General features: G+C 38.2%; 2 protein-coding genes and 1 non-coding gene across 9 annotated transcripts in view; 1 reads left to right on the top strand and 2 right to left on the bottom strand.

Moving 5' to 3' along the window:
• The window catches only part of Nsa2 (NSA2 ribosome biogenesis factor), a 7,424-nt gene extending 1,586 nt beyond the window's left edge, over positions 1-5,838 (top strand). Inside the window, exons 2-6 of the mRNA XM_031360667.1 lie at positions 53-240; positions 318-468; positions 3,225-3,404; positions 4,941-5,133; positions 5,605-5,838. Of these exons, the coding sequence (XP_031216527.1) occupies positions 53-240; positions 318-468; positions 3,225-3,404; positions 4,941-5,133; positions 5,605-5,672 (780 nt within the window). The 3' untranslated portion in view covers positions 5,673-5,838. The remainder of the gene's footprint in view (positions 1-52; positions 241-317; positions 469-3,224; positions 3,405-4,940; positions 5,134-5,604) is intronic.
• Positions 5,839-7,439: 1,601 nt separating this feature from the next.
• Fam169a (family with sequence similarity 169 member A) overlaps positions 7,440-27,478 on the bottom strand; it is an 81,427-nt gene continuing 61,388 nt past the window's right edge. For all 7 annotated transcript variants that reach the window (XM_031360665.1, XM_031360666.1, XM_031360662.1 and 4 more), the window contains 6 exons: positions 27,037-27,143; positions 24,531-24,570; positions 23,991-24,141; positions 18,365-18,521; positions 14,128-14,328; positions 7,440-10,605 (listed from right to left, as the gene is read on the bottom strand). In XM_031360665.1, coding sequence (XP_031216525.1) covers positions 10,063-10,605; positions 14,128-14,328; positions 18,365-18,521; positions 23,991-24,141; positions 24,531-24,570; positions 27,037-27,143 — 1,199 coding nt within the window. In that variant the 3' untranslated portion in view covers positions 7,440-10,062. The remainder of the gene's footprint in view (positions 10,606-14,127; positions 14,329-18,364; positions 18,522-23,990; positions 24,142-24,530; positions 24,571-27,036; positions 27,144-27,478) is intronic.
• LOC116083979 lies at positions 21,605-21,744 on the bottom strand. The gene has a single exon (XR_004115963.1). It is a non-coding gene; the product is annotated as a small nucleolar RNA SNORA67 (small nucleolar RNA).

Here is a 27,478-nt window from a genome sequence, read left to right as displayed (position 1 = left end):
AATCTTACCAATACGTGCTAAAATTAAAGTGACATTTCTTGAATCATTACAGCCACAAAATGAATACATTGAATTGCATCGCAAACGATATGGATATCGTTTGGACTACCATGAGAAAAAAAGAAAGAAAGAAGGTCGGGAGGCCCATGAACGTTCAAAGAAGGCAAAAAAAATGATCGGCCTGAAGGCTAAGCTCTACCATAAACAGCGCCATGCCGAGAAAATACAAATGAAAAAGACGTAAGTGGGGCCCATCTACCCATCATACTTAGGTAATGATTACATAGCACACTCTGAATCTCTGTCCTTTCTTGTAGTATTAAGATGCATGAAAAGAGAAACACCAAGCAGAAGGATGATGATAAGACTCCACAGGGAGCAGTTCCTGCCTATCTGCTGGACAGAGAGGGGCAGTCAAGAGCAAAAGTACTTTCCAACATGATTAAGCAGAAACGAAAAGAAAAGGCGGTAAGCAATAAAATTTTATTTATTTATTTATTTTATTTTGCACGAGAGAATTATCTAAATTTGAGAGTCAAAATTTGTCTTCAGTTTCATTTGAAACATTAAAGGCAACTATTGGTTCCATTATTGGGATACTGAAGTCTTAGACTGTTTTGTGTAATTTTTTATTTCTATTTTGATGAGGATTTAAGACTTGTTTCCTTTTATTTATGTGTGTGTTTGATTATGTGTATTTATGACAGCACAGGGTGCCAGCAAAAGCTAGAAGAGGATGTCAGTTCCCCTGGAACTGAAATTATTGACTGTTATTAGCCACTGTGTGTGTAGGTGTTGGGACCTGAACACAAGTTCTATGAAAAACAGCAAGTGCTCTTAACAGCTGTCTCCACCCAATTTTGTAAATTTAGTTTGATAGAAACTTGCTGTCTTGTCACCAGGTTGATGTATTCTGGTTGAGAGAATTTTAAAATTTAAGTTTGAACAAAATTTATCAGAAGGTGCTGTGGATATAACTCAGTTGATGAGTACCTGCCGAGATGTCTGTAATCCCAGCCATGGGGATGGGGAGGCAGGAGGATCAGAAGTCTTGGCCACATAGCAAATTTGAGGCCAACTTGGTCTCCATGAGTCCTTGTAAGCCTTTAGAAAGTCATACATCTCTCATTAAAAAAATTAATTAAGCCAGGCGGTGGTGGTGGTGGTGCACGCCTTTAATCCCAGCACTTGGGAGGCAGAGGCAGGCAGATTTCTGAGTTCGAGGCCAGCCTGGTCTACAGAGTAAGTTCCAGGACAGCCAGGGCTATACAGAGAAACCCTGTCTCGAAAAAAACAAAAAAAAAAAGGGGGTGGGGAATTAATTAAAAACAAAATCAGTAGTTAATGACTTACATTTGAAAATCCTAATACTGTGCTATTGTAGAGGAAAATCACAACTCTTTTTGGCCTTGCAGTGTCAAAATTGGTTCCAGTAGAATTTTATACACCCTTTTACAATTATTGTCAAAACTAGCTAAAATTCTGCCCCAATACAGAAAAAGCATAGATATTTTTAAATTCCTGTGAGATTTAAGATATCCAGTAGGAAAATACACAGTATTAAAATCTTTTTTCAATTTGTAAATATCCTGAATTATAATGGTATGACTACTACTGAAGATACTAGTGGATATCTACTCAGTGAATATGTTGAATTAGTCTGATTGCCAATAAAAAGAGACTAGAAGCCTGGCGGTGGTGGCACACACCTTTAATCCCAGCACTTGAGAGGCAGAGGCAGGTGGATTTCTGAGTTCGAGGCCAGCCTGGTCTACAGAGTGAGTTCCAGGACAGTCAGAGCTACACAGAGAAACCCTGTCTCGAAAAACCAAAAGAGAGAGAAAGACAGACAGACAGACAGACTAGAGTCTCCAGGTTTCTAAATCATTGTTGGTAATACACTATGATGTGATGGTACATCCTAGAACCCATGTCATAGTAATACTAGTCCAGAAGTCTTCCTACGGCCTCACACTGCTATAGCTGTAGGGTTTTTTGTTCTGTTTAAGATTTATTTATTATTTGTTTATTATAAGTACACTGTAGCTGTCTTCAGATGCACCAGAAGAGGATGTCAGATCTCATTTCGGGTGGTTATAAGCCACCATGTGGTTGCTGGGATTTGAACTTATGACCTTCGAAAGAGCATTTGGTATTCTTACCCACTGAACCATTGAAAGAGTTAAATTTGAGACTTGTGCTAGCTAATGAGAAATTGCAGGTTTGAGGAAAACACAGTGGACCAAGGTCAAATATGTCCAAATAAGCCTGGGCAAAAATAAGCAAGCTGTTAAGACATTCTGGGAACTAGCAGGCCAGGAAGATGTAGAAGAAAAAGCATGCAAGGACATGTCCGGGTGGGCCCAAGCACGCAAGCACATGTCTGGGCAAACAACCCAACTGAGTAATGGGTCATCTGGTCCTCTTAGATACAGTTGAAGGTCAGCTAAAAACCCCCGAATAGCACCCCCTTTAAGAATTTTCCACTCTTATCTGCACGAACTACATTTGAAATAGCCAATCATACATAGCCACACCAATTCCTTTGTTCCCTCAGACCTTTTCCCTATATAAACCCCTAACCCCTGAGCCTCGTGGTCAATTCCACTGTCTCCTGTGCGAGATATGAGTGGGCCTGGAACGCCCCAAAATTAAACTGCCTCGTGTGTTTACATCAAGATGGTCTCTCATAATTCCTTGGGTGCGCGTCCTTCAGAGACGAGTGGGGGTCTCCCTACGGGGGTCTTTCACCATCTCACCAGCCCCAGCTGTAGGGGTTTTGATTTGGTTTTATGTGTCTGTTTATTCTGGGGTAATACAAAGCATATGATGTTACTAGCAGTCTTAAAGTCTAATTAAGGGAACAATACAAAGAAATGAAGTGGAATGGGTCCTCTAATATACTCCTTGTAACTGGTAACAAGCACATACACTATTATTTATAAGTCACTGCCTTATAGGTATATATTTTAGGTCTGTAACAAGATATGAAGAAATTTTAGGTTAACCAAACCATTTATTTAATGTGCCCATGATATCCAAATTTAGCTGGTTTTGCAAACTATGGCTTGTGAAGAGACAGCACAGCCTTCTCCAAAACAGTTGAACTACAGAAATGTGTTGAATGGTTATGGGAACGTGAGTCTTTTATTTTGTATGACCAAAAACAACTTGACTTATTCTTAATATCTTTTTTTTTATATGATATAAACCTACACTTTTAGGGAAAATGGGAGGTCCCTCTACCCAAAGTTCGTGCCCAAGGAGAAACAGAAGTATTGAAAGTTATTCGAACAGGAAAAAGAAAAAAGAAGGCATGGAAGAGAATGGTTACTAAAGTCTGCTTTGTTGGTGATGGCTTTACACGAAAACCACCTAAATATGAAAGGTTCATTAGGCCAATGGTAAGTCTCTATAGGAGTGTGATGAGGTGATGTTAGCCACTTGTAAAGCTGCATAAAGTACATACAACTTCCCGCAATTATTAAAATTGGTGCGAAGAATAGCCTGAACAATATTTTGTGGTCTTTTTGTTAATTTAAGTAATTAGTAGGAATTACTTAGCATTTTCCTGTGGATCTCTGCTGAATCTTACCATCAGATTCATAATATATTTGGAATGATTTTGTATGGCACATTGCCAGTATTTACACATGATGCATTAGATCCCTTATAGTTATATTTCCTTATTCAACAAGCTGCTCTGTGTCTGCAGTGCTAGTCATCAAACACAGGCCTTTGTGATGACCCATTAGACCGGAGAACACTTGCTTACATTTGGTCTTAGCCAGAAGACCAAAAAGCATTGGACTGTTCAGCTGAGATTTAGTGAGGTAAATGTCTTTTTTGAGAATATCTTATATGTAATTATTTTGTCTTTATAAGGGGCAAGAAGGGGTAGCTAGATTTCTGTTGAGAGCAGTATGATTATCTCCAAAACACTAAGCTCTCCCACACCCCTTAATTTCTCCTCCTGCTTTGAAAAGTGTCCTTTTGGAACAGAAATGATGGTGCTGTTGATCCTGACACTCAATCTGAGTAATTTGTAATGGGTTCAAATGCTGTAGTCACTGATAGCAGCCATGCTCACTGGAACAGTGCAATTTTTCCCTTCTCCCCTTCCCCACTCCACCCCAAGTTCAGTTACTGGCCAGAAACTATCTGGCTGCACAGCCCAGAATGTTTATTCACTCTTGGACTCTGTGTGTGTGTGTGTGTGTGTCATTTTGGTATCTTTTTTTTTTCCCAGGGAGGGAAGGTTCTAACAAATACTCCAAAACTAAGAATTTAACACCATTTTCCTTCCATTCCTGCATAAGTAAAATAAGTCTAGACTTCAAAAAGTTCTGAAATTTAAAATACTGTGCTCACAGGACCCCGTTCAGGTGGCTGGGTGACATCTGTGTAACAAGGTCTTCTCTAAATATTTTCCAGTCTTTGAATCATGTTACTTCCTACATAAAGAAAGCTAAGAGCCTAGAATCCCTTTTTATTCCCTATCGTTCAATGTGGCTGGAGTATTTCAAATCCTGAAATTGGAACTTGTGGGTTTGATTCTATTTATCATGTATTATTTAATCTGGAAACAAAACTGAAGGCTGTATGTAGACCCTTGTTTCATTGACTGTGAAAATGGAGGGCTTTTATACGGATGTCACATATAAATTAGCCACTAGTGAACTATGGCAGTGTTTGGCTTACACCAGTCCTTTAATAGTATGATGAGCAGACAAAAAACAAGTGTTGACATGATGGTCTTTCATGGGAAAACCTATTTTGGATTGTGTATACTTCTTCCTATCTACTATGTGAGTTTTAATCTGTAGAAATGTATTTCCTCTGATGTTTCAAGACATTCATCCCCTAGGAGAGATAATTAGAAAAGATGAGGATTAAGACCCTACTCACCATTTGGACACATTCTTGTGTTTGATTTTAAGGGTCTACGTTTCAAAAAAGCACATGTGACACACCCTGAGCTGAAAGCTACCTTTTGCCTGCCTATACTTGGTGTGAAAAAGAATCCATCATCCCCATTATATACAACCCTGGGTGTGATCACCAAAGGCACAGTTATTGAAGTGAATGTGAGCGAGCTGGGTCTCGTGACACAAGGAGGCAAGGTGATTTGGGGTAAGTAGAACTTTAACTCTGGTGTTGCTTTTCTGTAGTCCTAATACACACACTTCCTGAGTATTACAAGCATGTAATACTTTTCTAATATAGAAGAACTTCAGGAGTTGGGCTAGAGAGTAACAAACTGTCGTTGGTTTAGTTCCTACTCTTATTGCTCAAATTATCTACCAACTTAGATGTTTGAAACTGAAGATATGTTTTAAATAGTTGTTAAACTGATTTGAAAATCATTTAGGAAAAAAAAAGTCACTGGAAAAGTAAACACTAACATAATATATTAATAAAATGGAGCTGGCTGCCATTTGTGAACATAAACTTAAGAGTACAACTTAATTTTAAATTAGCTTACCTCCTGCTCATTTCTTATATAAATACAGTAGAGATGTTTTTATGATGAAAAAGTTTTCTTCTTTAAACTGATTTTTGCTAACATTCCTTCCTTTTCTTCCTTTGGTTTGGTTTCCTTAGGAAAGTATGCCCAAGTTACCAACAATCCTGAAAATGATGGCTGCATAAATGCCGTCTTGCTGGTTTGACAGTGACATTATACAAGTCGTTCCACTCACTACTGAAGACTACAGTCAGGAAAACACCACTGCTGTGACCTTTCTGAACTACCAAGTAGCCTTACCCCATGTGCAGTCATCAAGAAGTATTTATTCAATTGTAAAGGAAAATAAAACACTGCCCGATTTTACAGTTGGTCTTTAGTTTGGGGCATATGGGTTTCACATGTTAACGAAATTTAGTGACTGAGTAGCAAGCATACAAAAGCATACTAAGAACTAGGTATGCAGCAATACAAGTCTGTCATTACTTGAAAAGCCATCAGTGTAGTTGAAAGTGCCCATAAAGGTCAAGTATTTTCCATTTCGTTGCCATTGACCCTAAAATGTGGAACATTTTAAACACATGATAGTGTTTAGATTCATAAAATATTACATTAAAAGTCTGAGAGAAGGTAAATTAGATTTACCTTCAGTGTTTTTACTCGTAATTAATACCTTGTGTAGTACTTTCAGTGACCTCAAGTGTACTTCCACCATTTCCTATAATCTAAAAATAGGAGTGTACTTACACTGCCACAACAATGTTCAAAACTGGCATAGATAATTCTCGACCATGTGCCAGTGACTTGAGATGTGGCAGTTAAATTGAAAGGTTATGATTTGGGGTTATAATTTAATGTACATTCTTAAGAGTATGTATATTAATCTACAATCACCATATTATTTTTAAATCTTTCATAATACAATGAGATTAGTTGTGCCTTTAACAGAGTCATTCAATGTCTAACAATATCTAAGCACATCTTCATGAATGAAACGGGGGGGAAAAGAAAATTTAAAACACAAGACTAGAAAATAATCACAAAATATAAGTTTAATTACTATTTTAAACATTGAGGGGGAGAAAAATAACCTAGCAAAGAAACAAACTTATGGAGAAATAAAGTTCTCCATAAGACTTGGTACTCTGAAAAATATAATTTTTTTCTAAAGTTTAAGAACATAAAAAGATAATAAAGGAAAACAAGGCTGGTTCTTTGGAAATTACCACTAAAGACAGAATTACTTCACTTTCTTATAGATTTTAACATTTTCTACCAATAAAAATGGGCAATGTGAGCCGGGCGGTGGTGAGCACACGCCTTTAATCCCATCACTTGGGAGGCAGAGGCAGGTGGGTTTCTGAGTTCAAGGCCAGCCTGGTCTACAGAGTGAGTTCCAGGACAGTCAGGACTACACAGAGAAACCCTGTCTCGGGGGTGGGGGTGGGGGTGGGGGGAGCAATGTATATTTATTTGCCTAAGTTACAGTGAAAGGAAGCCTGACTTCAGGTTATCTGGCTATTACTGAAGTATGATTGCTTATTTTTTTTAGGAATAAAACCAGCAAACTGTCTTATACTAAAAAGGCATGGCAGGAAGTATTAAAACAAGCATGACTTCTGTAACAGACCACTCCCCAAAACACAAGATTGCTTTTGGACATAAAAGGCAAAAGCTGCTCTCTAAAATACTTACATATGAGTAGTATTGGTACAAATTTTTTTACATCAAAATCTGTTTCAGTTTGCTGGTGTGACCACAGCTTAGGTAATTCCAATGGAGAGACAAGCTCAGATACTTAGTTGGTAGAAGGGCTTGAAGGTATGCTATTCTAAAGTCACAAACCACTAAGTAACACTGGTCACCTGTTCAAACTAGACCATTAGTGACTGGAAGTCCTCGTTAGTCTGCAAATCAATGGAAGAAGGAGAGTAGACACACAAGTAGAAGAATGTGAACACATGGAGAAGACTGACATTCTAAGTCATGCCGTTTGATTTTATTTAAAAAATCATAATAGAATCTCTTTAAAAGTTTTAAAGGAGCTTTACAATAAAATTCTTAAATAAGTTTTTGTGTGGTCTAACAGTAGTTTAAGTTTGAAAGTAGAACTAAACGTCTGGTAATACTCATCTGCTATGTTACATAAGGAAATATATATGTATATACACCAGAAGGGAGCTTCCTCCTCCACAATCCTGACTCAAACAGGAAGTACCAGTTCAAAACAGACTACAGAACGGGACTGAGCACTCAACAAACAGCTGCTTGAAATCACCGCAGTCCTCATGCCTTGCAAAACCTACATTTAATTAGATTCCCTACTGAACATGAAACTCTTGTTACAAACTTTATATAAACATGTTACTGAATATGAAAGATTTTTCCTGTGACCTAACTTTTCCTCTATGATCTATACAAACTAACTTATGTCACAGACAACAAGTAACAAGTTTTCTTGTATGCGGAAGGAAATGTTTTGAAACTGCTTTGAATCCCATTTATATCAAACAAGTTTAGGAAGTATAAGTTTATACTGCTAGTACCCAGTGTGATAGGTGAATATTTTCCTTTAACTCTCGAAACTATTCATACATTGAGCTGCCAGTGAGTACAACCTCCTAAAACACTCATTTAAAGAATGTAATGGAAGGGGAACAAGAGCCAAAACAACAAAACAATATAACATACCCAGAAATTTTTAAATGTGTGTTAAAAATGAAAAACAGGATTTAAATTCCCGAATCTTAACAGACCCTTCAGTTACTATCCCTAGTTGAGATATTAACAAATTTCTCTAAATGTGTAAAACAGCATCAGCATTTGGCAAATTCACTAGAGTTAGTAAGATCTATTTTATAACAGCATTTACCGAAAAAAAAATGATCAAAGTATAATTTTCACTTAGAATGAAATTATCTAACATCTAACCAAAATGAAAACAGGTAAGTGCAACTGTTCTGACTTCATACAAGGGTTTGCTATTTGGTCTGCTGCTTAAAGATCTTAACTAATTAATTAGACTTCTAAAATATCAACATCCCTAAATAAAATGTAAGAGATGAAATCACCAATCAGCTGAATGAAGACTGACTGGACTGAGCATAAACTCACAGCACTTCAAATCATGATTCAAACTCCCAACATTTCTCTCATAAGGTTCAAGCTGTTTCAAAAACAAATCTAATTGGTCTTAAAATAGTCTCCAACTGAAACACAAAGTACATGGTATTCCCTAAGTGCTACTGACAAGCTATCAATTCTAAGAATAACCATTTTGTTCATTTTAAAACTAATTGTCATTAAATTTTTTTTAAAGTATTTCTAAAATATCAAATAGCCAGGTGGGTGCTGCACGCCTTTAATCCTAACACTCAATAGGCAGAGGCAGTCAGATCTGAGCTGGAGGTCTGCCTGGTTTACAGAACAGGATAATCAATGATACACAGAGAAACCCTGTCTTAAACAAACAAAAACAAAAAACCTCTTGCCATAGCAATAAAGGACACATACAGGGTAGCCTGCAACCAGTACTCTGAATACATCTAAAGCATACAAGACCCAAAGGGACAGCAGACTCAGAACTTAGGCATTTGTACATCTCATAGGGCAGCTTTACTCTTTCCATCTGGGTCTAAAGGTGGTCAGATACAGTTCTAGACCTAGCCAACAATGGATACAAGGGTGTAATTGGCAAGCTGGGTGGAGGTCTTTTGATAGAAGAATCACCGTGACTTAGACAGCAGCAGCAGAGTGAAGGAGGCTCAGGAAGGGGCCTATATTTCTGCACTATCTGTGATCAGACCACATTCCAAATTAAACTATATGCTAAACCAACAACTTGAGGTGTTTAAAAGATAAAAGTGTACTCAAGCTTTTCAGCATCTACAAATATATAGAGAAAAAATTATAGCAAATTAATACTTCAGGTGAAAGTGTTAAACTTAAATTTTAGATTATGTACCCCCACACCACAGTTAAATCTTTTAACAGTACCATTAACACCAGATGATATGCAGTCTAAACTACTTCTCACAGACTACAACGAACATTAAGAAATAAAAACAATCGTCTTCATAAACCACTGATCATAAATTTCTATTTTTTCTCTTACTTGATATTATATTTAATTAACTGACTCATTTTGATTAGGTATGCCTACACTTAAAAGAGATTCGTTTTGATACTCAAAAATTGGTTTTATCTCAAAGATAAAACTTTGAGAACCCTTACCAAGTTTTACCATTAAAAGCCTTAGTATAAAAGATTCCTATGATCAAAGTCTAATAGTTTATATTTTTAGTAGTATGTTTAAAACATTAATGATAAGGTGCTCCACCTGCTTAAGAAAAATATGACCTAGATTTCCAAAATTGACACATAGTTCATAAATAAAAGTTACTTACACGAAATAGCCTGAAAAATGAAAAGGAATGGTGAAACCTTGTTCTAAAGGAAAGAGAAAACCTGCGTCTGTAAGTAAGTTCAAATTAAAATTTTAGAATTTGTCCTGTGCCCCATGCTGTTTATTAATTACCATGGTTTAAAAACAACAACAACAACAAAGAGGATTTATGAACGCATTTCTCCTTCATTCAGGTCAGCTTGGCTTTCTTCTTGCCAGGTCCCTTATGGCCTTTGGCCTTCCGCCTCAGATTGCGCCTGTCTACTACAGGAACTTCCACTTCGATCTCCTCTGAGCTGCTGTCCACAGCTTTCTCTGCTGCCTGTGTGAACTGTTCCAGTGGCTCAGAAGACGCTTCAGACTGCTCCTCTGACTGGTTCTTCTGTCCTGCATTCTGTGGAAGTGGCATGTCTTCAAGTTCTACCTCTATCAGAGAACTCTGAGTAGCTGATGCTTCCTGGGCCTCAGGTACCCCCTCCTCACCCTGGTCTTCCACCGAGGAAATAGTGTTGGGTGATAAATTCTGAGAGACTGGTTCTTCAGGAAATTCTGGTACCACAGAATTTGGAAAATCACCATCGGACTTTTCCTCATTTGATACAGTGGCAACATTGTCTGAGCTCCCCAAAAGTGTTTTCTTTTTTGAAACTAGTGACAGATTTTCTTCAGTATGTCCTTTATCATCAGATGGGCCTTGATCGGTCAACATTTCTGAGTCAGTAACAGGTGAGGTCTGGAAACACACAAGTAAAAGCTCAGTAAACCATTTACACTGCAGTTCTAAGTGAATCATTCTCATGTATTAACTATCTGAAGGGCTCAGTACTCATTGTTCAGCGTAAGGACATTATTTTAAATGCAACTCAGTTTCTTCAAAATTGTCTCATGGTGAGTTTAATACAATAAATTCTTATAAGAAATCTTTTTGCCTGAAAAACTATCCAAGAAACTTTAAGCTTCAAGATTATAACAAATCATCAATTGCCTCTAGGTTGCTGGAGCCATAAGGAAGAGTCTCTAGGGAGAATACTGCTATGCTTGCTAACTGCCAAAGGCCAGCTTCTAGAGATCAGATACACTGAGGAGAGGTGCGGAGATGATGGAGACTAACCACTCAGCAGGCTTGTCTTTGACAGAGTGAAATTTAATTCTCTGGAAAATGAACACACACACACACACACACACACACACACACACACACACTTGGTGAAAAAAGCAAGGCTACAGCAACTTTATTTTTTCTCTTACAGTTTATATATCCCAGTAAAATCTTTTAAGCAATATAAAAATTATTATGTGGTTATCTTCTATTTTTCTTTAAATGAATGATTACAATAAATACAACGTAAAAACAGCATGTTCCCCAATACTCATTTTATTTATTACAGGTGAAAAAAAACAAATTATTCTCCAAAACATTCATGTCTAAGTACCTTGTTATAGATTAACAAAGTGAAAGCAAGCAAGCAAGATACTTTTCTCAGGCAGTTTCACTTACTGACGGGCTGGAATTTGTGGTTATAAAGAGAGAATCAACTATTATCTTAGTAATCTTATAAAAAATTTTAAAAGAATCACAAAGCTAAACTTGTGTACACCCACTCACCAATGATTTTTTAATAAATCATATTGGGAAGCCGAGAGCAAAAAATATGTACAAGAAATTAGTCATCGCCTTGATCACCAACCCAGCTTTAGCAAGAAAGGCAGGTCACCTAGTTGAAATGAAAACTTCTGGTTTCTTTGGAAAGTAAGTTCTGTCAAATGTTTTGCTGGGGCACACAGGTGAAAGGAGGTTTTGCTAAAACAGACACAGGTGAAAGAATGTTTTGTATAGCAAATGAAAGGACACATGATATTAGGAAGGAATATAAATATAAATATAACCCAACAGATGGTGGAAGACGCTGGATGGTATTGGTACGCCTTGCCACTCCTTACTGTTCGTCATTTGTCATGACTTCATAAAAAGAAATGGACCGCTGGGCAGTGGTGGCACACGCCTTTAGTCCCAGCACTTGGGAGGCATAGGCAGGCTGATTTCTGAGTTTGAGGCCAGCCAAGGCTACACAGAGAAACCCTGTCTCGAAAACACAAAACAAAACAAAACAACAACAACAAAAAAGAAATGGACAAATAAACTTCTGGTGGTGTTCTGGCGGCTTCTCACCATGTCCACAGAATCAGGCTGCTGGGCAGACTGAAGTGGAAGTCTCTGGGTATGTCAGCTGATGCAGACTCAGGTGAAGTTTGCTGTTTGGAGGGAGTGTAAAATAGGACTCAGCAGACAGTGACAGCACGCTTCCAAAAAGCTTTGCACCACTTTGTTGGTCTCCAGCTGTCTTCACATTCACTGATCTTCACTTTGTTGAGAGAAGCATGGTAGAGAATTTCTTGTGGTGTCCCTGTTGGTCCTGGTTGATCCTACTGACTCATGCTGGGTCATGCCACTGCTTTGTGTTTGCTCGCCTGACACTAGTGCACTGGACTGCTGGTGTCTGACACTAGTGCACTGGACTGCTGGTCTGACACTAGTGCACTGGACTGCTGGTGTCCTGACAACTAGAGATTGAAATAAGCCCAAGGAACTACTTCTTTCTAAACAGTGTACAGCAAAGCCCCCGAGGCTTCTTCTGGATCAACCTGCCTTTGCCGATTTGTAAATCGTGTTTGCAAATGGATGGAGCTCTGCTTCTGATTTGTGTGAACTGAATTACTGATATATCCTGACAACAAAGATTGGATTTGTTCCATAGAGCTATTTCTAAGCAGGTCCACTTCCTCCGTATCCTAAAAACCTTTCTTTTCCACTACCTCTGGTGGATGGTGGGCTAGAAGGGAGGTTAAAGCATTTAAGAACCCTTATAAAACGTAGGTTTTAAAAAAATCTAAGCCTTCACCTAGTACTTATCAGGTTGCCACTGTTCTTATTCTCTAACATCAAAAGAAGCCCCCCAATTATTAAAAGTGTTCCTTTCTGAGCTTTAAATTGTTCCCCAAGATTTTCTACATCAAAGCCCTAATAAAAACATCGTAACCTAACTTTACTAACAATCTGCATCTCTAAGTTCTTTCTGAGGCTGGTGTGTTGTAGGATATTCAATCACACTGTGAAACCCAAGACTGTGAACTGGAAAAACCTTGTTGTATGGCTTGGCGCTAGGACACACTTTCAAACTAAGAGGTAAATAAAGTCAACCTTAGGTCAAGAGGCAGGCAAGCAACCAACTGACAGAAAGGAATGGAAGACAGAAAGGAGGGTCTTGGAGCTGAAGGGTTTTGAAGACAGTATGGAGTAGAAAGCTCAGCTGGGTGCTTTCTCTGCCTCTTCCTAAAGGACTACATGATACGGTGGAGGAGCTGGCAGGCTTTCACCATAGCTTTTGGCTCCTAAGTCATTGCTGGTAAAATTGGACATTTAGGATTTTGTTTTAAAAAACAACAGTGGTGGTTGAATTATCAATCTGCTCCATCAACAATGCTTGAAAAAGATTAATCACAATATACTGCCCAGTGAGGGGCCAGAGATCCCTTAGAGATGTCAAACAACTCACTGATTATGAGACAACACACAGCGCAACTCCACAACAACAAGAAGTCCTTAGGACATGCATTCCTTCAGCTCTGCTCTCTGAGGCACGTCCACTGTGACTGCTATCCTGGGCTATCCAGTGGGCCTCACTCCTGATTTCTAAAGCTGTCTACTGTTGTTCTCACACTTGACAGCTAGGTCTGAGTGGTTATGTTAGACAATAGCAATCTGGGTGATGGGAGATTTATCCATCAGCTTCAGTAAGACACCTAGAAAACTTTACTGTACAAGTCCTTTACCATAAACTGAAATATTCCAAACTAATCAAACTCATTTAAATATTTTACCGAGCTTTTCTTTAGCCTTTCTACTGAACTTACAACAAACAAAATTACTGTAGCAGTCATAGTCAGTACACACAATAGGTATTCAAATGTTTGGTAAACCATGTGTTTGTTTTGTTTTTTGGTCTGTTTGTTTTTGTTTTCCTAATCATTTCCCTAAGTCTGTAAAAGAGAGCTCATTTTGTTACCATAAAGTAGTTAGAATATGGGGTGGAATGGAATTGAACCCTGAAAGGCAAAAATATAAAAACTTACATCTGAAATACAACTTTTCCTAAAGGATGATATGCTAGGGCAGAGAGAAGATTCTGAATCCTCTACCTAATGGCACCAACATTGGCACATTTTACCATGAAAAGTGAAGTCATGTCTGCCTTACCTTGTCTAGTGTGGCCTCAGGCGCTTTTGATGATTCTGCTACCAGGGGGACAGGATTCCCAGGCTCTCCACTATTATTACAAGGTGGAACCTTTAACTCTTCTTCAAGACCCTCACTGGTGGAGTCCTCCTCTTCAGCTGTAAGGGGGGGCTTGAGGGCAGCATCCATTACCTCACCATTCACAGGCTCTAATGCAGAATCCTGCACCAAGAGGGAAAGACAGGATTTGATTACAAACTGATCCTTCAAGAGAGGTCCATTCTCAGTGCCTACTTATCACCCACCAACACTCAGTATCAGTTAAAACTTAGATATACTGGGGATGGGAGAGTTCAGTATCACCATGGTAAAGAATCCAAAGACTCCTCCATTCTCTGGTGACAGGGCAGGACAAGGATGGCCAGGGGTTGCACAATGTGGATCTAAAATTCAGTGAAAAGATCCTTCTCCTTCTACCTAGTCCTTTTCTGGTTTGTTTGTTTGTTTGTTTTTGTTTGTTGTTGTTGTTGTTTTTCTAGACAGGGTTTCTCTGTATAGCCCTGGCTGTCCTGGAACTCACTCTGTAGACCAGGCCTGCCTCTGTCTCCCAAGTGCTGGGATTAAAGGCGTGCGTGACCACTGCCCGGCTATCTAGTCCTTCTTAAAGGACTGTCATAGAATGAACTTTTCAGTAAACAGGCAAGAGAACACAGTAAGAATTGATAGCAGCTCTATGAAACAATGTCGGCTGTTCAGCTGGGAAGTCTGGGCTCTGCTTAGATAGCTTACCACGCCACAGAAAGGCGTGCGACCAGTCCTGTAAAAATCTAGATCTACTTGCTTCTTGCTGAGAAAATAAAATCTCCAGTCTCACCTGGCTCTGTCAGTCAACCCAAACAATCAGTTCTTTGCTTCATATTATTAAAGTACAGAAAAATGAACTGATGGCACAAGCCTTCCAATTTCTGAGACTTTCTTCTAATATTTATCAATTTACATCTATTTAGTGTTGAGTATTTCTAATTCCTAATGATAGTTTAATAACCAGAAAGTATACCACTACCATTTTTAAAAAATAGAAAGTTAATGCACAATGACTGTTTAAAACTAGATCTAATACTAAATTCCTGAAAACATATGAAAGAAAACTTTTCTGGCTTGGCATGATGACATACACCCTTAATAACAGCATTTTAGGGAGATAGAGACAGGCAGATCTCTTTGAGTTCGAGGCCAGCTTCATCTACATAGTCAGTGCCAGGACAGCCAGGGCTCTGTAGGGAGGAACTGTCTCAAATAAACAAAGCAAAAACAAAAACCAAAATTTTCCAAAAAAGTAGACTTAACTGTTCCAAAACAAAACTGTTCTAAAATAAAAATTTTCAGGGTGAGCCTGGTGGTATAACTATAATCCTAATACAGGAAGACTAAGGAAGGAGGTTCCAAGTTTGAGGACAGTCTAAGTAAATTTAAAGGCAAACCTAAGTCTAACCTGATTACACAAAAGGAGATAGAATGTTTCCTATCATTAATATATGTGTTACTTGTACTGGTTTTGGCTTGTCCTGGGCACAAGCTATCAGAAAGGTACATTTTCCTTGAGCTCCAGCTACAGGACATTTTCAATGGGAGAGGGCCAAGCCCATTGTGGGTGATACTATTCCTAGGCTGGTGGTCCTGATTTCTATAAGAAAACAGAATGAGCAAACCACTGGGGCAAGATCTATCCATGGTGTCTGCATCAGCTCCTGCCCTGCTTGAGTTCCTGTCCTGACTTCCTCCAACGATAGACTACAAACTGGAAGTGTAAACCAAATAAACCTTTTCCTTCTCAACTTGATTTTTGGTCATGGTGTTTTTGTTGCAGTAACAGAAACTTGAACTAAAATATTACTAGTATACCAAATGGTATACAAAGTTTGTTACACACAGAAAGTAGTTAAAGTAAACTCATTAAAGCACCAACCAGACTGAGAAAAATATTAAAGGGAAGAAAACGAGAAACAAAATAGAATACAGAACTGTGGTCACAAAGTAAGAAGCAATGAGAAAGAAAAGGTTGCCCCTTCAAGTTTTAGATTTGAGAACAGAATGAACAAAACAGAAAAGCAGACTCAACATATAAGAATTACGATGGCTCACAGGTTGAGTAGTACTCTTGCCGAGGACCTGTGCTGGTGCCTAGCTCCCAGGTTATAAGACCCAACCTTCTGTAGGTACAGCTCTGGGAGAATTCAGTACCCACTTGGGGCTTCTGTGGGCACCTGCATGCGTATACACATGCTCACACATAGATAAACTGACATATCCATACTTAAAAATGCATAGGAGAAAAAAACCAGATTATTGAACTTAAATAAGATGACAGAAATATGCAGTGGGCAAGTGACTGCAGATCTAGACCTGAGACTGGGGAGATGGTTCAGTTGATAAGGAACACTTGGTATGCAAGCATGACAACCTGAGTTCAAATGCCACATCCACATAAAAAGATGTACACATAGCTGTTTGCTCCTGTAACTACCAGCAATAGGAGCCAAAGACAAATGGATCCTAGGGTCACTGGATAAAGAGCAAGTTTCAGTTCAGTAAGACACCCTGTCTTAGAGTACCAAGGGAAACAGCAATAGAGAAAGATACCTAACATCCTTCTCAGGCCTACGCATGTGTGTATATGAGCATATGCACCCCTACACCCGCACCACAAAAGAGACAATGAACCAAAGATCAAAATGCAAAATGCTGAGTTCCCCAGAATGTATACATCAAGAAGGAAAAACCATGAGTCAAATATATACAGACATGGACATATATATACTGCCAGAAAACCCTTAGGTAGGGTAAAGCAGTCAGTTACCCCAGAAAAGATAATCCACTGGAATTACAATGGCACTGTCACTGAGCTCAATGTCTTGCTGGATGAGACAGGTTACATGATATGTACCGTCTCACAGTATATATTATATCATAGAGAAAAACTACAAATATTTAGACTTTTTTCCCTTCAAAAGTATGTGGTTTTATTTTCCTCAGTTTCCTAAAAGAAAAGATAACAGTTTAAATTATAGTTTAATAAGGTAGAGAGAGCAAAAGCTAAACTATACTGACTTAAGGAAAATGGTAGAAGTGGGGTTCCAAAGGACCCGAATTCAAACAGCGCCATCCACATAATGATTTACAACTGTCTATAACTCCAGTTCCAGGGAAGCCCACTCTTTCTAGTTTGTTTTTTGTTTTTTTTGAGACTGTATCTCTCTTACGTAGTCCTGGCTGTACTGAAACTAACTATGTAGACCAGGCTGGCCTCAAAACTCACAAAGAGGTCTTCAAAGTGCTAGAATTAAAGGTGTACACCACGATGCCTAGCTTTTCTTTTGACCTTCAAAGGCAGCAGGTGCGTACTTGATGCACAGACATACAGAGGCAACACACCCACCCATACACATAAAAAGTAATAGGTCCGGGCAGTGGTGGTGCACACCTTTAGTCCCCAGCACTTGGGAGGCAGAGGCAGGCGGATTTCTTAGTTCGAGGCCAGCCTGGTCTACAGAGTGAGTTCCAGGACAGCCAGGACTACACAGAGAAACCCTGTCTCAAAAAACAAAACCAACCAAACAAACAAATAAAAAGTAATAGTAAAGAAAACTGGTAGTATTATTATTCTTATACTGTATATCCTAAGAGAACAGGCAGAAGATTTTTCACGAAACTCAGGTGCATATGAAACAAGGAACCAGGAATACATAAGCAAAGGACTGAAGATATCAAAAGGAAGGAAAGACAAATGGGAAGAGGCGAGGAGGAAAATAGGATAACAAACATATGGAGGCCAAGTATGAAGCTTGACTAATTAGTTCCCTCAGCTACCCAAGATTTACGTATTTGGTTTAGGTGTGTTTTGTTTTGTAACTACTTTACTTATCTTCTGAAGGATTTAGAAAAATCAGTTGTAGTTTTAAAAAATCCAAATAACTAATTTCTATTCATCTAAGAAAAGTAAAGATTGCCTGGCCCCTAACTTGCTTCAAAATTTGTGTACTTGTTAAGTGTACTTGATTCCACCTATCAGTGTGCATTTAAAATGCACTGAGGGATCCTACTATTTGCCTGAACTACATAAATCCCAGCCAATGTATAAATTTTCTCAACCACCAACCACAATATCTAAATAATGGCCTTATTTCTCCAGCAGTGTATAGTTAAGGATGTTTCCTTCTAGTTGACTCCCAATGGTCTTATTTAATGAGTGACATCATACTTTGTCCACATCTTGTTTCTGTAGGCGTGGCTGAGGTTCCAGAGTAGGCTGTGCATCTTTAGCATTGCTTTCATCCTCAAATTCAATCACTCTCTGCTCATGCTCTTCTTCAAGGAATTCTTCTGAGCTCTCTGATGTTCGTGCAGCATACTCTATTCTAGAAAACAAACCAAAACCATTCTTGTTTTTTCTTACTATGGATCAAGATAAAATTTCAAGGATCCATTTTTTGAAACAGTCCAAGTGATGAAATCAGGAACTCTGGTATAGTCAAGCAAGACCTGCACAATCCCAGCTCTTTATTTTGAAAAGAGTATTGCTAAAATTACCCAGCCTTTCTTGGAATTCACAATCCTCCTGCCTCAGTATATTAGAATCCCTTCTTAACAAATTAACATTTTAGAATCAGTAAATGTTATTCCACCAACTTTAGATCCTGAAGGTATAAAACTAATCATTTTTCTTGCCTATTTAATTAAAAACATCACTACCTTCTCTACTTAAATTAGACCTTTCATCTATTCTCCTGAAATGAACATTTTATTTCCAACACTGTTAGTGCAAATTCAGAAGTACATATTATTCATAGATACTTATTATTTGACATATGCTCAAAGGACTTGCAATTATACTTTACAGATAACTGCTCAACCGTGTTCACTGGCACTTTATTTGCAATAGCTAGGAATGGAAACAACCCAAATGTCCTTTAGCTGATGGAGAGTGAAAATGAAAATGTGTGCCATGGATTTCCATTCAGCTGTAAAGGAAAATGAAATTAAGTAAAAGAAAGGATGGAAGTAGAAAATATATACTGGAGTGGTTTGAAAGCTAAAGGCTCCCATGGGCTCCTCGGTTTGAATTCTTACTGCCTAGTTGGCAGGACAGTTTGGGAATGATTAGGTAATATGTCACTGGGGTGGGGATGACATTTGAAAAGATTCCCAGTGTGTTCTCTGCTTCCTGTTTGTAGATCAGGATGAGCTAGCTCTCAGCTGCCTCCAAAGCCATGCTTTCCTGCCTCCTGGCAAACTCTCTACCATTACAGATATCAACTTCTATTCCTCTGAAACTTTAATCTCCAAATGAACCCTTCTATTAAATTGAGTCTGCTATGGTCTTTTATCAGAGCGACAGAAAGGAACTAAGGAGCTGGGACTGGAGTGAGCTATTGTTGTGACAGACATGACTATCTGTTTTTTTTTATTTTTTATTTTTATTTTTTGTAGGAATATTAAAGACTTTGGGACTTTGGACTAGGAACGTTTAAATGCTGTAAGCTGTGGTGGAAATGTTCTTTAGCATAGGGGAAGACTTAGGGGTGGCCCCTCTGATGAAAGGCGAGGAAGGGGCACCTTCATATAATCTCCCTGTAGTCAAGGGCATGACTGCTAGATGAAGGAGGGAACACCTTCTGATAGTCTTCCTGCAGCTGTGGACATAATTGCTCCATGAACCCAAGATGTTTTGGAAGTAATTCAAGGCTACTGAGAGCTGTGCGTGCAAGGATTAAAGAAACAAACCTCATGCACCTGGGCATGGGGAAAAAATATTTACTGTAAGATATGAAGAAGTGGGTGGGCATGCTTTTGCCGTGAGAAAGTGCTCAGAAACTGTGCTACATGATTGTTGTTAAATTCTATTTTTTAGCCTTACTGTGTTTTTCTATAAAAGATTTCTCCCATTAAAGGCTTATTGCCATTGCCAGCAGAGCGGTGGTGCTCTCATTCTCATTCAGCCCCCCTCTCTACTTCAGCCTCACCCTTGTCAGCTGGCCCCGCAGTAAGCAAAGCCTAACCAGCCATCCTAGTTGGAGCTTGAAGAGAGTACTGCAGAAAACAGTGTGGACTGGGAAAACCCAGATGGAGAAAGGTGGGGGAAAGGAATTAGTAAGAATCTGGCTAGATACCATTCTGGTGATATTTTTTCAAAGAAGGTAATGACCTCCTGCTCCAGTCCTAAGAACTTGCCTGAGACAAACCTGAAAAGCAATGGAACAATTTCTTCAGCAGAGGAGATTTCAAGGCAGCCTAATCGGTCTTGAAATCACTGATAACCAACCACTCTGCTATGTCATCAACTAACAATCACTCGTGTATGCAGGTTGACAATGAAAAAGTACAAGTGGTGAAAAAAACACAAAACATACCGTTTAAAGAGAATAGGAACACCATGAAACACAGAGCTACAGGATTTGAAGTTTTCTCTGATGATTTTGGTCTTGCTTTAGTCCAGTATTTCCTCACCATGCCCTATTTCCTCGCTCAACGCGTATTTTGTGTCTGTATATTGAACTATGTAATTTGTTTTTTGATTTTTAATTTTAGAGAGGTTACAATTGCCTTGAGATTGCCTTGAGTCTCAGAGTATCTTTGAACTCTGGACTGTTTTTCTTTTTTTTTAAACTTTTATTGCATTATGATGAGAAAAGTTACATGATTTCAATTTATCTGAACTTGTTAACATTTAAAAACATATTTTAAGTAAATACAATTAAATCACGTTCTTGTTTCCCTTTTGTACCCCCGCTCCTCCCAGAGACCCCCCTTCAATACCTACAATATCTTTTTTGTCATATTTCTTAAAATTTATAAAATATTATAACAATAAAAGTATTATAAAAGTTTGATATAAAACAACAATCAATTTAATAGTTTTATGTAATTGCTCATCTATAGCAAAAGTGAAAATACATTTTTCTCAATATAAATTTTAAATAACTTCAAACATATTAACTGTATATTTCAAAATAATAATCACTACTAGTATTTTCTTAAATGAACATAAATATATAAAGTCTTTTTGTTTGTTTTGTATTTAGTAGAGTTTAAAATCTTGGCTCTTACTGTGATACAAACCCAAAATAAGAACAATTTTAAGACACTGGGTTTCATCACTAAAGGATTTTTACCTCCATCGTAGCTAAGCTGAGAGTTGATAGTTCTGCTGTGCCAAAGAATGAATTGTAGGCTCGATTTTTGGATACAGACTTCCTGCTATGGTCAAAGCTATTTGACTTGAGTGAGTGACTTCATTCTCAGCCCACAGAGAACAGGTTACATTCATTTAAGAAATGGTGTAGGTATTAAGATGGTCTATCCATATCATTCACCAAGTGTTTCAATGAACAATGTTTCTGCTTGGAGGGTGGCACAGACATTAGGTGAGGGTAAGAATCTGGTTCAATGGCTGTGATAATTTGGAAAAGCATTCATCTCAGAGAAAGAGTAACTTATACATACATGTAGGCAGCCAAAGGAAGGCAGAGGAAACAAGTATTCCTTGTTCAGAGACCTTGGGCATGCCTGCCTTTCTTCCAAGTTGCTATGTTTCTGAAAAGGGCACACAGTCAGCCCTTTGGAGAGGGAATCACCTTGGACTTTTTTTTTTTTTTTTTTTTTCAAGACAGGGTTTATCTATGTAGCCCCTGCTGTCCTGGAACTCACTCTGTAGACCAGGCTGTCCTCGAACTCAGAAATCTGCCTGCCTCTGCCTCCCAAGCACTAGGATTAAAGGCGTGCACCACCACTGCCCAGCGAACTTTGGACTTTTAAAAGTATTGAGACTAAAAATTTACAGTGACTTTTTTTTTAAGATTTATTTATTTTATGCATGTGAGTAAGCTGTCACTGTTTTCAGACATACCAGAATAGGGCATCAGATCCCATTACAGATGGTTGTAAGCCACCATGTGGTTGCCGAGAATTGAACTCAGGACCTCTGGAAGAACAGTCAGTGCTCTTAATGTCTGAGCCATCTCTCCAGCCCTTACAGTGATTTCTGAAGTTGGATTAAATGCACTTTGCATTATGATTTGGCCACAAGACAATGGTGGTCAGGGAGTAGAATCTGGTGGTTTCAATGAAGATGATCCCCATTAAACATCAAGAGAGTTGGAGAAGGACACAGGAAAAGTTGGAGGGAAGAGGATGGGGCAGAGAGATCTAAATACAGTCCTTGTGGAGACATGTGTATTGGAGGTAGAGTGGGGTGGGGTAGTGCTTGATGCTAATCCCAGCCCTGGGGAGGCAAAGATATTACCTCTCTGTGAATGTAAGGCCTCACTACACAGTGAGTTCCAGGACAGACAGAGTTACACAGAGAAACACTGACTTAGAAAGAAATTACATGTGTAGGGATCTGGGTTCAATGCCTACCATACCATGCAAAAATAAGCAGACTAGATTGAGCCTACAGAGAGCAGAGCTGGAAGACCTTGAAGCTAGGATGTCTCTCTTAACTTTGCTTACAAAGGAACATGTGGACACAATACATCTGTGCTCATAGGAACACACAGCACACACACACACACACACACACCTCTTAAAAAAGTCATAAATATAAAGTCATTAAATAACTGCTTGTGAGAATACTGAATAGTTATCTAAACATTTTATTCATTCACATATTTTACTTATATGTACCATCTAATTATCTCCATCTAAAATCTTTACATAATTAAGATCTTTTTTGAGTAAATAACTTGACATCTAAAATGACAAAGTTATAAATTAAATAATTGAATGTTTAGCAGGGAAAAAGCCTAATTTTATTATAAAATATAAAATTCTGGTTTTTATCAGATGCCAATAAAGGGCTGTGGAGATGCTCAGTAGAGAGCTTGTAAAGCACGTACGAAGCCCTGGGTCTCATCCTCTTGCGCCATATAAACTAAGTATTACGGTACATGCCTGTGATCAGGCCCTCAGGAGGTAGAGGCAGAAGGAAATGACCGTTTAACAACTTTCAGACCATATGAAATCCTCTTTCTTTTCTTTTTTCTTTTCTTTCTTTTTTTTTTTTTTTTTTTTTTTTTTTTTTTTTTTTTTTTTTTTGGCTTTTCTGAGACAGGGTTACTCTGTATAGCTCTGGCTGTCCTGGAACTCACTCTGTAGACCAGGCTAGCCTCGAACTTAGAAATCCGCCTGCCTCTGCCTCCCAAGTGTTGGGATTAAAGGCGTGTGCCACCACCGCCCGGCCAAAATCCTCTTTCAAAAACTGAAAAATAAATTCAAAGACACTTTGTTATTTTCAGCTTTTTCAGAAGAGATTTGCCACACAGGGCAAACTGTCCTCAGCCTCGCAGCTCCCGAGGGTGGGATTACATACAGGAGGAGTCTCCATGTCTGATTTGAAGGTGACACATTTACCAAGATTTGTTGATTCTGTTAATGGCCAAGTATCTGGAAGAACTGACTGTATTATTTATGGTTATTACTAACTTATAAAAGATATTCAGTAGCCTAAGTAAAGTGTATTAATTATAAAGTATCTGAATTTAAAAAAAAAAAAAAAAAAACAGATGTTAAGCTCCAGCATTACTAAATTCTAGGTGATGATGAATCTTTCAGATAACAAGGTGACTAGAATACTCTGGATTTGCACAATGGAAGATGCCATGGTGAGTTTATTCCAACCTCTTACTCACTAAGGCCCTGTACAACGCTGTTCAGATGGTGACACTCCTGGGAAGCCTGACAGGTCATCTTGGAGCAGAAGCTAGATGCAAACCCTTACAAAGACACCTGCTGGACCACAATACAGCAGCTCCGCTTTCAGGATAGATACCCACAGTGCGGAAGCAGCAACACACGAAACAGTGGGGTGAAAGGCATGTGTTCCTCACTTGTTTACTGAAGCCGTAGGTGAAGTCTGGGCAAAGTTTTCATCTTCACCTTGAGAACTACTAAACTCAGAATCCTGAAAACGCTTTCCAATCTTTGGTCGCTTTAGATGGCTGCTCCGAGTACGAGTGGAAACAGGAGTCTTTTCTGGACCTGAGGGGAAACCAGTAAAACTGCATTTGACTATGTATGGGAAGGACTACCTACTAACCCACAGCCCCATTAAACAGTGTTGCTCCTTCCTGCAGATCCAGCTAAGAGAACAATGTCAGCCCTTGTTTTCATTATAAAATAATGGCTAATGATCACTCCGCATATTCCTACATCATCATAAGGATTACTGTGTCTGCACTCTCATCCATGTTCTCTCTTACTGATTCTGGGGAATGATGTGGATATTATAATCCCCCTGCTATAAGTACAGAATGGGGTGCTCACCAGCACCTTCGATGTTCACAAGTAAAATCAGAGGCAGTGGTGGTGGGAGGAGAGCCCAGGCTGGAACACTCACTACGAGAAGTGATTTCAGCTGAGTTTCTTACCTTCAGAAGTGCCAGCAAAGGCATCTTTTAGGGAATGGATCTAAAATAGAGATAAAGATTAAAATCTAATGTTTTAAGCTATTCTTTCTCACTATGGACCTTTTTCGTTCATAGTTTCAAAGAAAAATATTTAATTGTATTCAAATAGTACTTTTTGATAAGAAATCTACCTTCAAAATTAAAAGATTATGTTATAGCACTTGGTTCATTATAAGTCTAAGAATTTATCAAAGGATCTGAAATGTCTACAGCCATCTACTCTGCTGGGTTAAGGGCTGAAGTTGAGGTTGTTGTTTTGTGTTGTTTTCACACAACCTTCACACACAGATATCTACTGCTGATGAACTAAACATCCAACTAAAGTTCCTCAGCATCTAGCCTGATTTCCAAAGCAAGTATCTCCCAACAGATGGTTCATCTGATTTCATATTAAACCCATCTCAAGATAAATTCCCAAAATGATTTCTCTACATTGACGGCAACACATACAGTCATTCCTGTTAAAACCTATGTAATGGTAATGAGATAGTCCTAAATCTCATTCAACCAATCACAAAGCTTGCTGATTTTTAATGAAGGCTCCCTCAGAGCTATCTTGTCTTATCACCATTGCTTTAGCCCAAGGCTTTATTATCTTAATCTGAACAATCCAAAACAGCTTCTTCACTGGTCAAGTATTCCCCTCCTTTACCCTAATAAAAGAATGCTTCCCAGTATAACTGACTCCTTTGCTTAAAACTTGAATCAACACCTTACCAATGTACAGAATACAAACTAAAAAGCATTTTGAATAATTAATCTTTCATAACAAGCAAACATTTTTTACATGCTATCTTCTAAAATGCCCTAATAACTTTCTCAAGACCTCCCACCTACCCTTCAAGTCATCCTTGTGCTATGCAATAATAACTAAGGCAATTATTATCCTGTCATATATTTGTTGCTTTAACAATGGGTTCTCTCAAGTATACAAGAACCATACCTTTCTTGCTCTGATACATACTCCATTACAAAATTCCAAGCACTCAATTTATCCATTCCATACTTACTGAACTACAACATGGTATGCACAGAGACATCAAAAGATCTATTTAAAGCTGACAAAAATTTATCCTGTATTTCAGATTAGCTAGTAGAACTATGTGAATCTGAAGATGCCAATTTAAAACAGGGTAAATGTTTTGAGGTGCAAATTATCCCAATCCAATCATTAAATAATGTACATAATAAATGTTACATTGTACTGCATAAACATACATGAATATGTGTCAACTGAGGATTTTAAAGTCAATTATAGACTGTGGCAAATGCACACTAAAAAACCTTGCCTTCAAGAATTCTGTTATTCAACTACAAAGATAAAAACGAATAGATAACAAGATACAAAGATAAAGATTCAAAGATACACACGTTATGATTGATGTGCACAACTAAGTAAAAGCGAGCAAAAATCATCACCTAAAGAATAAACCATGTAGCTAAAATAAAACTACTACTAAGTGGATACAATTTTTTTAATTAAAATATTATAGTAAAAATATGAACTTCAAAAATGACAGAATATACAATTTGTGCTATTAACCTTATAATATATAGTTACTACAATATATTCTCATTCAAATGACATTTAAAATTACTTGGTATTATAGTAAAATAATCTATAGCCTTTATTACACTGTGGGAAGAGCATATTTCTAGTTTTCCTTGATTTTATGATACTGAAAATACTATGTGACTGTATAACTGAGAAATATGGGCTATAACATAAAAAGAACAGGGGCTTGCCAGGCATGGTGGCATACACACCGAGACTGAGAACTCCGGAGGGAGAGGTATGTGGGACTTTGTGAATTACAGTCCAGCCAGGGCAACTTAATGAGACACTGTCTCGCCGGGCGGTGGTGGCGGACGCCTTTAATCCCAGCACTTGGGAGGCAGAGGCAGGCGGATTTCTGAATTCGAGGCCAGCCTGGTCTACAGAGTGAGTTCCAGAACAGCCAGGGCTATACAGAGAAACCCTGTCTCGAAAAACCAAAAGAGACACTGTCTCAATAATAAAGAATACATATGTATATATCTTAAATTAGTTTTAATTAGCTTGTAATACTGTAAACATCATTAGAAATATTTTTTCAAAAAGCATTAAATCCTTAATAATCAATTGACGGAGCCACCAAGAAAATAAATGCAGTTGAAGTTATCTAAGCTTGTGTAATAAATGTTTGAAACTTAGGATACAAAAGCTTACACTCTGAGATATTCATGAGGCTAAGGCAGGATGTTTTCAAGTTCAAACTAGGCTAGAATATAGGCTACCTGAGCAACATGGGGAGACCCACCTCAAGATAAAAAGTACAGAGGGGCTGGGCTGAAGATGTACTTTAGTGGTAAAACAATTGCCTAGAATACGTAAGATCCCACACTCAGAGCTCAGTATCACCAAAACAAGCAACAAACACAAATGGCACAAAAACATTACAATTTCCTATGAGGGTCAAAGGTGTACCTGTAGCTCACTAGACTGAGTGGCTTCCCTTCCAGGTTCATATTCTGGTACAGCAGCAAGACCATATTCTCCAGACACAGGTCTTTTGGCTTCATATTGAGAAATGTCTATATGAAGAAAAAATTTAAATTATGGACCAATCATGTTTGATCTTTATTTTAATCCTATTTGATTTCCTCAAAAATTCCAAGAGCAGCATATAAAAAAAGGAATCAATAATCTAAATATGTCTCCTTTACAATATCTTGTAATTAATTCTTTGATCCAGCTGGGCAGTGGTGGCACACACCTTTAATCCCAGCACTTGGGAGGCAGAGGCAAAAACAAAACAAAACAAACAAAAACAAAAAACCTTAATTCATTGATCCACAAAGCCCATGCTTCTTTATTAATATACTTATTTTTTTTTTACTCCCAATTCTTTTTTTTTTTTTTTTTTTTT

The sequence above is a fragment of the Mastomys coucha genome, unplaced genomic scaffold, assembly GCF_008632895.1.
Source record: "Mastomys coucha isolate ucsf_1 unplaced genomic scaffold, UCSF_Mcou_1 pScaffold8, whole genome shotgun sequence".
Taxonomy (NCBI): Eukaryota; Metazoa; Chordata; class Mammalia; order Rodentia; family Muridae; genus Mastomys; species Mastomys coucha.
The sequence above is the reverse complement of the archived record's forward strand: the minus strand, read 5'-3'. Positions and strand labels throughout refer to the sequence as shown.